Below are 12,353 nucleotides of genomic sequence, written 5' to 3'. Positions count from 1 at the left end.
GCACATAGTCAATTACTCTGCTAAGATTTCCAACAGGAACGTTATAGTTCATCTCCAGTGTTGTTTTATAATCTAGAACAGCACTGCACATTGCATTTTCCATATGTGTTTCTAAAAGGGCAAATTAAGGGGTTAATTATTAAAGTCCGAACGGTAAAAACTCTAAAGATTTAAGGTTTTTTTCCTATAAAATCTGAATTTGCAGTGGAAGAAAACCCCCAATTTTTCGAGATTTATTATATCCCGTGGATGCAAAAAGTCAGAATTTGAAAATGCTTCAACCTGTCGAGGTCCTGTAGAAGTCAATGGTGGAGGTCCTATTTGCAATTTGGATATATTATGGTCTGCACTGAGTTTTGTACAATAATCAGAACATTTTCTGCCAATTTCACAAAAAGATTTGACTTTTCGGGCATCAAATCCGAAAAATTCAGATTTTTCACATGAAGTTTTTTCCCAATCTGATTTTAAGTGTTTTTTTTTTAGTGATAAATAAAGGTAAATCTCTGACTTTTTTTTTATTTAAAACATCTGAAAAATTCAGATTTTCACAAATGTTATATAAGTGATACAGAAACGATAATCATGTGGTGAATATAAACTTTTTTTCACATCATGGTGATTTCATTTCGGTAACAAAACGCAACATGTAACAGGCAGGTGTCCAGTTATAGATTAGGCAGCAGACTTAGATAAAGGATTTATAGGAAACATTATAACAATGGTTTTTTAGGAGTCACAGAGATCTCAGTCTCTATTTGACATTAAAATTGCTGAACAAAGGCATCATGGATGTGGCTGAAGAAAAGCACCATGGGTACTTATCACATGACCTTGGAACACATTTGAAAAAAGTGGGTGTTTTGCACGTTTTCCTGGTTTAGCTCAGTTTTGTTAATCCTGAGCAAGAGATACTCTCCAGGTGACCCTCCAGGGAAGATTCAGGTGAAGAGATATATTTCTATGGGTTTGTTTGTTTGGATTATATTGCACATTTTTAATGGTGGCTTTTGAAATAGTTTTGCAGTTAACTGCCCTACAGCTGTTGGTTATTGCTACCTAATAGCTTGGTTTTGTTTCAAGCTGATAGCAGGATATACACCTTAAACAGTTTGTTTCCTTAATACTTGCCAAAAGTTGTTTAAATACTTCTGAAAACTGCTTTATGGATTGTACTAAAGTGTGTGCATGGCAATACTAAGCATATTTCATAAGCCTCTTGCTTCAAATGCAATTATAGGCATGTATGGGATACATTGTAGGGCATAAAGTGAGATTGTCTCTTGGTTTGCAATATTTTCTGTATAAAGGGAAGCTACTGACCCTGCGTTTAACATTATTTGCAGTGCTTGTTTGACATGCGCTTACTGAAATCTAATTTAAACCGTGGAATATGTGTCACATAGAAATGTGTCCTCCCCCCCCCTGCAATTGGTTTTATTTCCTACTGACAAAAATGCAAAGGGTTGGTTTAAATTACATTTAATTGTTCATGCAGTTAGATGAGCCACTTTGCATTTGGAGTTTTAAATTTTGTAGCTTTTTGTTTAACAGAATTTCTGCAGCTATTTGGTTGCCAGGGTCCCATTTTTTTACTAGCAATCAAGGCGTGATTTCAGTGAGAAACTGGAAAATGAAAAGGAGAGAGGGCCTGAACAGATATATAAGGAATAAAAAGTAACCATTGGCAATAAAATTATATTCTGTTGGAGTAATAGCTTTTTGAATTCTGGTGACAGCGACCCCCTATTTGAAAGCTGAAAAGAGGAAAGCTATAAAAAAAAAAAATTGTAAGACCAAGTGCAAAGTTGCTAATATCTAGGGATGCCCCGAATTCAGGATTCAGTTCGGAATTCAACCTCTTCTCCCTGGCCAATCCGAATCCTAATTTGCATATTTGCATATTAGGGGCAGTGAGGGAAACCACGTCAGTTTTTGTCACAAAACAAAGAAGTAAAAATGTTTTCCCCTTCACACCCCTAATTTTCATATGCTAATTCGGACTCGGATTGTTATTCGGCCGACTCTTTCGTGAAGGATTCGGGGGTTTGGCCGAATCCAAAATAGTGGATTCGGTGCATCCCTACTAATAACATACGAAAAATTAACTAGAGCATGAAACACTCCTTGAACTTAAGGACAAACTATCCCTCCTACTACAAGTCTACCTTAGAGAAACAAGTGGGGTGAATACATGTGTGGGGGAATGTAATAAAAGTCGATAACGGAAAAATATTCTCAATGAGATGTTATGCCTTTGTGCGAATAAATTTTCTTTTGCACAAATTTAATATAGCTTTTGCGAACCCGGAAACTGTTTAGTGACTTCTTCCGACAGGGGAAGAAGGTTTGCGAATTTTATAGCTTGCACCAGTGCGCAGTGAATGTAATAAAACTTCTTACTGAAAAAGTTATGTTTGCTCAAGCATTTCTTAAAAGTGGGCAATGCACAATTAAAATTGGCAATTCAATAACAGTTTAAAGGGGTTGTTCACCTTCCGAACACTTTTTTCAGTTGTTATTTTCAGATTGTTCCCCAGAAATAGACTTTTTTCAATTACTTTCCATTATTTGTTTTTTACTGTTTTTCAAAATCTAAGTTTAAAGTTGAATGTTCCTGTCGGTGGTGTTTGAGTCTGGCAGCTCAGTAATTCAGGTGCAGACTCTGAACTGTTAGAATTTTTCAACATTTAAGGTCCCCATAGACACAAAGATTTCTCTTGCCGAACGACCAATTTTAGCGAAGTCCGACCAATCCTTTGAAATTATCGTGTTAGTGGGATTCGAACGATCGTACATCTTACGATTTTTCGCCCGACGTCTATCAGGCAATTGATCAGCCAGGTTAAAAAATCTTTGTCGGCCCTAGTGCAATCTATCTATGTTTGCAGGGCCAAGCAGGCAGCTCCCCTTTGTTTTCCTGGCAAATTGGTCTTTTTAGTTGGACAATTCATACGATCGTTCCGAGATAATTGATCGGATCTTTTAAAAATCTCAACATCTATGGCCAGCTTTAGTTGATCCATTTCTCAGCAGCATCTCTGGAGTATTAGCAACTATTGTATTAGTTCTAACAGCTGCCTGTAATGAATCCCAGAGATTCTGCTCAGCAGGGACAAATATAAGAAATGTATCAACTAAATGTATCAATTTAGAACAGTTTAGGGGGTCGGCGACCCCCCTCCCAGAGCTGCTTTAGAAGGTGAAAAAAAGACACATTACACTTCAATATTATGGTGACACATAGAAAATAGAAAGTGATTGGAAAAAGTTATCAGTGATCTATCGAAAAACAGCCCCTTTAAGGAAGAGTAAATATTTATTCTTATTTGTGCAATTATTTTTGCTCTTTGTGACTTTTATTACATTCTCCCAATAATGTCTTATCTTGAACAGCTAGGACCATCACAGTAGCATCGACAATTAGTAACATTGTGCAACTAAGATCTCTCTCAGATGGATACTATCATCCGTAATATCCCTGCTTTCAATATATCTCTCAACTGCTGAGTATTTGTTGTTGTTGTTTTTTTTAAATATTGTAAAACTCTCATAAATTAGCCAGATTTGCCTTGCTTTCCTATTTCGATTATTCTGCAATTACGGTAATCTGGCCAACTCAAAAAATGCCGGGTGGCAACCCTAGGGCCAATGGTTCCCATGGCGAAGCTGACCTGCCAGGGATTGGAGTTGCTATAGAAAGGTAGAAATGTTCCCTAACCTGGATAATAAATATGTTCATGACTTGTGGTGTTTTGTGGTGGCTAGACTGTGCGCGGGCATCGATGACCCTCTGGGCACAGCTAGATAAAAACAAAAATATTTGCAAAACAAATTCTAATAATATAATAATGTAGCTACATTTGTGTTTAGAATTTGCCATATGGTACCTATCTTTGGGATGCCACTTGCCACCACCAAACATCTCCATATTGTAAAATCCTGTATCTTTTTCTAGGCATACAGAAGAAAGAAACAAGAGATGGCACACCGATGCTCTCTGCTAGAGAATTTTTCTGTGCATCTCTCGACGACAACTGGGGCAAAGAAAAAGGTTGACCACCAAGATACTTCAATATCGGTGTCACAGGACAGCGGCTACAGTGATTCTCTAAAGGGATTCAGCCCAGACTCTCATAAAAGTGGTAATTTATTGGAAACTGTGACCGAAGCGTATGAAAATTCCGAAAACATAGATCCCACCTTGATACTGTCTCCAATAAACCATGAACTCTCTTGGGGAGCAGACACAAGGGAATCCAAGCAGCTTGTGCCGATTTATGAAACCCCTCGAATTAGCAAGAAGGATTTCTCACTTCGTAGAAGGCTGCTCATTTCTAAAGCCACCTCAGGAGGAAACCTAGATTTTGATGCATCTGCGTGTTCGGCAAAAAGTTATGGCCGGGAAAAGTCCCTTCGGAGTATTTCAAGTTATGAAGGAAGCCTTTCCAATAGCTTTGCAGATTCCCCAAGAAACAGCAGCTATAAGCCAACAGCCACCAGCACTTTAAAGACAGAGCCTGAATCTGAAACATCTTGCAAAAAATGGAGACTATCTTTTGCTCAACAGAGGAGTTCCACCTTAGATGATTCTAAAAGTGACAGTATTCCTTTACCTGAAGTGGAAAATATATCTCCAGTTCAACATTCATTGGCTAGTTCAAATGACGACCGCATACCGTATGAAGAGAATATATTCGGAGCACCAACAACCCCAACTTGTAATTTAATTGCCAAAGAAGAGTTCCAGACTCCTATTAGTAACCTTGCAGCAAGTTTAAGCTTTAATTTATGCACTCCTGGTGTTGCCCATGACAGTGACTTTGATATCTCTGTAACTGAGGACAGCGCATTTCACTCTCTTAGCCTGGATAAGTCACAGGATTCAATCACTGATCATGAGGGTTCTTTTCAAGAACTAATTCAAAAACCCAGGGAAACCCCCAAAGCCGCTCACAATAAAAGTCGCCTACGCAAATTAGATCGTTGTAGGAGATTATCCACCCTTCGAGAGCGTGGATCTCAGTCTGAGGAAGAAGGCATTGAGGCCCCTCTGTTGAGTTCTTCTTATAAGTTAAAGGTTGCAAGAGCGTCGGTAACTGAAGAAAATGAGTTCAGCTCAGATGAAAGCAGAGTCCATTCTCTTTTAAGCAGTAATGATTTAACAGGAACACCTGCGCTCCGTGTTCTCCATGAAATGTTGCTGAGAAGCAACCAGAAAAGGCCCCAACAGGCCACCGTGCAGGATCTCCTGGGTAGTTCATGTTGTTTTGAATTGCCAGTGGATTCTCTTTCAGGACTTATTGGCAGGAAAATGGGTTTAGAGACCATTGATATTTTAGCTGAACTGAAACACAGAAATTTAAAGCATATACTTGCATCGATTTTGGCCCATGTAAACGTGGAAAGTATTTGCAGGTAGGAACAGAAATGGATTTTTTTAAAAAATGCATATCTTTTATGAAGAAAATGCTTGCAAATTACCTTTTCTGTGTTTTTTTATTATTAAGGAGAAAATTTAATTTGGCTATTTTCATGCTATACCCAGGTGCTAGTCTGGTATCGCCTCTCTATGACTTTATGCAAAATTATGGGAAGGCCATCTTCCATAGATGCTATTTTAAGCAAATAATTAGAGTTGTACTCATTGCCCTCTATGCATGAATCCATATTGGTGGCAAAATAATCCAATTTGGTTTATTTAATGTTTAAATGATTTTTGCAGACTTTACGGTTTGGTGATCAAAATAAAGAAACTGTAACACCAAAATATTATACAATGTACTGTTGTCCTGCACTGGTAAAACTGGTGTTCTTTTGCTGCACAAATTCTACCATCGTAATATAATAAAGCTCCTGTGTAGCCATGGGGGCAGCCATTCAAGCTCAGGATACACAGTAGATCATAGATAAACCCTGTAGAATCCCATTGTATACTACAGAGCTTATGTTACCTGTTGTTTATCCTGTGCCTTTTCTTCTTTTTCAGCTTTGAATGGCTGCCCCCACGGCTACACAGGCAGCTGGTTTATATAAATTATTGTACAATTTCTGTAGCAAACATAGCAGTTTTACCTGTACGGGGCAACAGCACATATTTTCATTACTTCTTTTGGTGTTATGGTTCCTTTAAGGAAAGATCCCTTATCTGGAAAACACTAGGCCCCAAGCATTCCGGATAGATTTGATGCTTGTACTTTAAATATGGTAGTAGCATATAAGATGCCTTGATTTGTGAAACTATATACTGTATTTTCAGTTTACAATGGCAGTGTCTAAGGGTAGAGGCACACAATGTTATTTGGGGGAGATTAGTCGCCAATTAACAAATCGCATCTTCTTTGGGCGACTAATCTCCCTGCAATGCCTTCCCACCGGCTAGAATCTAAATCGCCGGCAGGATGGCAGTCGGAGCGCTTTGTTTTCCCGAAGTGTCGACTTTTCTCCCCCAAATAGCATTGTGTGCCTCTACTCTTAGAAATACATACTAAAAGTTCTTAGTCAAGTCAATCCTTATCCCAAGTTGTTGAACTGAATAATATGTAGCATACAATGTCATTTGTAAGACTTATTATTTATTTATTTTTAAATTTAGATTATCCAAAGCAACCACAAACTTAATTAACACAATCCATGTTCTACTGTCTGTCTTTTGTAGTATGTGTCAAGTTAGCAGAGATTGGCGTGATGTTGTTCTCCAAGATAAGCGCACACATCAGAGAAAGAAAGCATACCTAAAAAATCTGAAAACTGAAGCTGATGTGAGTAAATGTATAACCTCTGTTATGACTGTGCTTCCTTTAATCTTTCTGTAGGTCTCTTTCATGCAGATATTTCTTCATGCCATTCCTTGTGGTGGATCCTTCATGCATTGAATAAATAGCATGAAGAAATATAGCCTGTTCTTTTGAATGTCTTTATACTCACTCTGCTACAGGGAAGTGCCAAACGCAAGTGGAAGGCAACTTGCGTACAAAGCCATTCAAAAGAACGTGAGCCACATTCAACTGTAAAGAGAGTTGACGAGCAAAAGATGCATGAAAAAAGATCCTGGGCATACCAAAAATGTGCTGTATTTGGCTATTGGTAGCCCCTATGTGGACTGGCAGCCTACGGGAGGCTCTGTTTGGCAGTACATGTGGTTTTATGCAATTACAACTTGCCTCCAAGTCAAGCATTGGAAAATAAGCACCTGCTTTGAGGCTACTTGGAGCGACAGCCAAGTGGTTGGTGAGCATCGCGTTGCTCATGAGGCCACTGGTTTGAGATCACTGGTGTAACATATGAAAAACTGGGTAAAACTTAAAAAATGCCTGCTTGTAAATGCCCCAATAACATAAATGTAGAATTTGTCCCAAATGTTAAGGTGACCATACATTTAAATATCACTTGAGGTCGCCAAACAAGTTGATATTTTCCTGAAATGCCAAACTTCAATGAGTCCTGATGGGATCTTCAAACCTGCCCAATTTTCAGCCAAATATTTTTCGGGTAGCCCGTCTGAGAGGGTCCCATACACAAGACTTTTCTATCAGTCCAGTCCTTTAGTCATGAGCATTGAGGGGAAAAATGTGAAACTTAAAGTAAAGCACAAGCAAAGAATTGCTGGGACAAGGGTAAATTTATCAAAGAGTGAAGTTCCGCCACTAGAGTGAAATTCCGCAGCTCTCAATTAATTTCTATGGGATTTTGAAAGGCGGATTTATCAATGGGTGAAAGTTCACCCTTTGATAAATACACCTATAAAAATCCCATAGAAATGAATGGAGAGTGGCGGAATTTCACTCTAGTAGCGGAACTTCACTATTATCCATATAAACAAGAAAGACGGCTGGCTCCAATCTCTTCTGGACTATTTAAATGTTAATAGAACAAAATCAATTCTAAACTTGCTTATACAGGGTAAAACCCCCTAAACACTTCATAAATTAAATCAAAGCAAGCCACAAGGTAATCATTACCAAGTGGAAAGGTATGACCTGGGTGTCCAAACCCCAGGCCCGTCACTAGAATATTGTTTCAAAAAGTAGAAATCAGCAGAACTTGTCACTCACCAAATCTGCCGGGTGCCCTGAACCCGTAGAATAGGCAACATCAATCTTCAAAATAAATATGCACGCACTCCTGCGACCATGGCGATGGAGGTTAAAAATTCGTAACTTTATTCCATTTTAGTTAAAAGGTATGCTTCCTAACGCGTTTCGTATCCATACGAATGATACGAAACGCGTTAGGACGCATACCTTTTAACGAAAATGGAATAAAGTTACGAATTTTTAACCTCCATTGCCATGGTCGCAGGAGTGCGTGCATATTTATTTTGAACTTCACTATTAACTTCACTCTTTGATAAATATACCCCAAGGGCTTCTGCATGATGGTTTTAGCCAGTGCCGTTTATAGTACAAGGCACTGTTCGACAGTGTCCTAAACTGGTGATTCTCAGCAAAGTGGTGCAGATCTGTAAGCTGGCATTAATGCAGAGAGATAATGTTCTCTGCTTGGCACCTTACTTGTGTTGAATTGCTGATAATGAAGATACTGTACCGTGCAATGGGTAGCAGCACCTTACAGGTATTTCCATGCACATCTGTGGATGATGGTAATGAATGTTAGTTTTGCCAAACTCGGATCTATCCAGAAAGGGGCAGATTTATCAAGGGTCGAATAGTAAATTTTAATTTTCGAGTGTCAAAACTCACACATTCCATTTTTAATCCCCATAATTTGAATGTGAGATTTATCACACCTGTGCCATGGCAACAGTCCTAATTTAAATATTCGCCACCTAAAAACCTGCCAAATTCATGTACATGGCAGAGGCCTGTTGAGCCATTTCGAGATATTAATAGCCTTCCTAACATTGGATTTTTTTTCATATGAATTGAATATGATTCGAATTATAGGGGCGGAACCGTTCGATCGAATATGAGACATTAAGTTTTTATCTTTAATAACCTCCCAGTCGAATTGTGAGAATATTTGAATAAAAAAAAAATTCACATGAATTCGAAGTTGGAGCTTTGATTAATGGGCATCTAAGTTATTTTTTTTGAGGATGAGGTAGCTCATCTTTAAGTTAACTTTTTATATGTTAAAGGAGACATAGCGTAACTTAAACTCTCCAGTCGTGTAGGCAAGAAAGACAGACTTCAGTTCTAGGATAGCATAGCAGCTGTATCTTTTCCTGCAGTGTAAGGCAGAATTTCCTTGTTTATATCATACTAAGTTACTTAAAGGTATCTTAATGCCTTCTAAGATCCATGAAGGACCCATTATGTGAAATGGAAAATGCTCTACTTAGCTTGGTATTTTGTTAAAATAAAAGTATAGAAGAAAACTTGTTCTTTCTTTGTGTTTAGCAAGGACGGCAGCTTTCCTTAGAAGACTCTGCAACCAGACTAAACATTTTAAGCCGATCAGCTCTAAGATCTGTTCAGATTCAAGCTAGGAGTGCATTTCAGACACCAACCTCTTCCTTCACTCCAGGAGATAAAAAACCCATCCAGTCAGCAAGCAAACACCAAGAATATCTTAAGGTTGGTTGCAAACAACTACACTGTTCTAGAAGTGACTGGAAGCATCCTTCAGGTGGTCTAACCTATCTGGAAACTGCGTGTGACATATGGAATGGTCATATGGACATAAATATATACTCTTCTGCCTATTAATTAAAAACATGAAATGCCTGAAAGTGAAAGGTGTCTGCCATTCAGGTCAATTCAGGAATTCTTCAGCCAGCTGAAAAGCATCCATCAGCCTTGGAGCAATGTGACACATGTCTGTTTAAATGCTATATGTGCCATACTCTTAGGTAGAGCAAAAGTTGCACCAAACTGCCCAAAATGGTTTTTCCTATGCTAACAATGAAATCCCCTGAACTCATGCCATTACAGATTAAAGCTTTTTCAGGCAGATAACGGCCAAAAGCTTTGGCAATGCGCATGTCAGGTGATTTTACTGTAAGCTTATGGGGAGTAATGTATACAGTCTCTAATGGCTGGGCTTCCTTCTATCTTTCTTTCTGTAGTTAATCAACTTAATATATAATTAATAACAAATGTAGAATTTGCCCCAAAATGTAAGTCATGAGCCTTAAGGCTAAGGACACACAGGTTGTTTTCAGCGGCTGTTGTCAGCCAATGTATTTGGGCTGATCTTAAGCTGGTCATAGACGCAAAGATCTGATCGATTTTCGGACCGTGTGTGGAGAGTCCCGACATTTTTAGTCCGGCGGAGATCGGTCGTTTGGTCGATCGGACAGGTTAGAAAATTTCTGTCGGCTGCCGATAATATCTCTGCATGTATTGCCGATCGTACGATTTTCAGAGGGAGACTGTCACTAGCTTTGGTTGGACATAACTATTTTACGATTGCTGTCAGGGGCAGAACATTGTCTGATCTGTTCTTTTGTACTTTATTTGATCGGAATGGTTAGTGGCAGGTCGGGAGATGGGGAAGTCCGATCGTACGTTGATTGGTAAGATCAGATCTTTGCGTCTGTGGTCAGCTTTAGTCTTTGTGTGAGAACACAAAGCTGATCGGATTCAAATCAATGGAGCAGGGGCACTGAGCAGATCTGCTTCCCCCAGCCTGCAAAATTACTCCCAATGAAAACAGCCTGTGTGTCCATAGCTTTAGGAAGAGTGAGCCCTGGTGGAGCATTTCAGCTGCATGTGCATGGGTTTTATTTATATTCTCTCTTGAACCTGCTAATACCTGGCACTATGTTGCTCCAGGAAATCCTTCTACCATAGACTTTTTATTTGACTGAGGTCTGCCTCAACTCCTTAATCAAACCTAGGAAAGTTATACAAAAGCTGCTCCCTTGATGCTCTGTATATAGAGTTATGTACAAAACAGAAAACAGTGTACAAAATTTGAAGAAGAAAAAAAAGCTACAGTCAGACATTTTTTTGCATTTTAGGAAGGTCTCTGCACTCAGAAATTGAGCTGCATTTCCAACAATGCGACATTGGCTGCATTAGTCATCTCTGTATTGGGAATGCACGTAGGCACCCACCCTAAACTTAAAACACTTGTGCCCTGGGAAATACTGATCACTAAGGGATGCATTCTTGTACCCCTTCACACTCTATGCCTCAATCTGTAAATTAACCTTAGAGTTAAGGATATTTTGGGTTCAGAGATTTCCTTTAACACTGGTCTGGGCTTCAGAGTTTGATTCTGCCCATGGCAATATCTGCAAGGTGTTCGTATTGTCTGCCTGTTTGTGTGGCTTTCCTCTGTGTACCCCAAATGCCTCTCTCATTCCAAAAATATACGAGCCAATTGGCACCTGAGAAATTTACCATAGTGTATTGCATTAATGTAGCTTATTAGAACAAGTTCTAAATGCCAGATTGAAACCTGAAAGAAAAGTGCTTCTGGTGAAGTTGGTACTAAAAAGAGCTTTAATTGCATTTTGACTGTTTAACATATTGCTTTCTTGCAGGTTGCCAAAACCCTGTTTACGGACGAAGCCTTAAAACCATGTCCACGGTGCCAGTACCCTGCAAAATATCAAGCACTAAAGAAAAGAGGCAAGTGCAGTAGAAAAGACTGTGGGTTTGATTTCTGCATTCTTTGTCTGTGCACTTTCCACGGTTCAAAGGAATGCGGCACTGGATCAGCAAAGAGGATACCTAAAAAAGAAGCACTTCCTGGAAGTGCCCAAAGCAAAAGGAATTTGAAGAGACTTTGAAGTCTGTCTTCCTGCCAGATTCCTGTTTTATCAGTTTGTTTTTAAGGGGTTCATGGTTGGGAGTATGTATGATCAGAAGCTTTATAAATGTACATTTGTTCTGTAGATTCTGTGGATCGTTTAAGGATTGCAATACATTCACATATTTAAACACTGTGGTGCAATTTAGGGTGAAAATTTGGAATGCAAAGTATACACTCGGCAACCATAGCACTTAATACCAGTATCTTGCACCCAAAGTGTGTCTATCTGTGACTGTTTGAAAGCTCCCACAGATTTTATGTGTATATACATTAATTTGTTTAATGTTGCCATGTCTCTTGTTTTATAGTTTGTTTTTTTTTTATAAAATGATAAAAGTATGTTGTCGTCCTATTTGCTTTTTTTCCCTGATGCATTTTTAATAAAATATTTTAGAATAAATCTGCATTTTTTTTTTCAATGCACCACTTCTCTAGAAATATTACTGTTAACAGCCTGGCACACCTCATCTCATTTGGCTTTAGGGTTATGTTTGATTCAAACAGGACAGATTAGTCCATCACTAGTAGGCACAAAACATGTCAGGATTATTTTACTCTTCTGTAAAAAAAAAAAAAAGCTTTCTGTGTATTGAAAGTTTACATTCGTGTGCTTGTGGAATGGGGAC

General features: G+C 38.7%; 1 protein-coding gene across 1 annotated transcript; it reads left to right on the top strand.

The window, feature by feature from the left end:
• The first annotated feature begins 884 nt into the window (after positions 1–884).
• Positions 885–12,127, top strand: fbxo43.S (F-box protein 43 S homeolog). Its single transcript, NM_001095663.1, is given in 5 exon segments — positions 885–945; positions 3,959–5,418; positions 6,659–6,761; positions 9,363–9,539; positions 11,456–12,127. Coding segments are annotated over 4 exon segments (1,965 nt in total). The 5' UTR covers positions 885–945; positions 3,959–3,982; the 3' UTR covers positions 11,705–12,127.
• The last annotated feature ends 226 nt before the right edge of the window (positions 12,128–12,353 follow it).

The sequence above is a fragment of the Xenopus laevis genome, chromosome 6S, assembly GCF_017654675.1.
Source record: "Xenopus laevis strain J_2021 chromosome 6S, Xenopus_laevis_v10.1, whole genome shotgun sequence".
NCBI lineage: Eukaryota > Metazoa > Chordata > Amphibia > Anura > Pipidae > Xenopus > Xenopus laevis.
The sequence above is the reverse complement of the archived record's forward strand: the minus strand, read 5'-3'. Positions and strand labels throughout refer to the sequence as shown.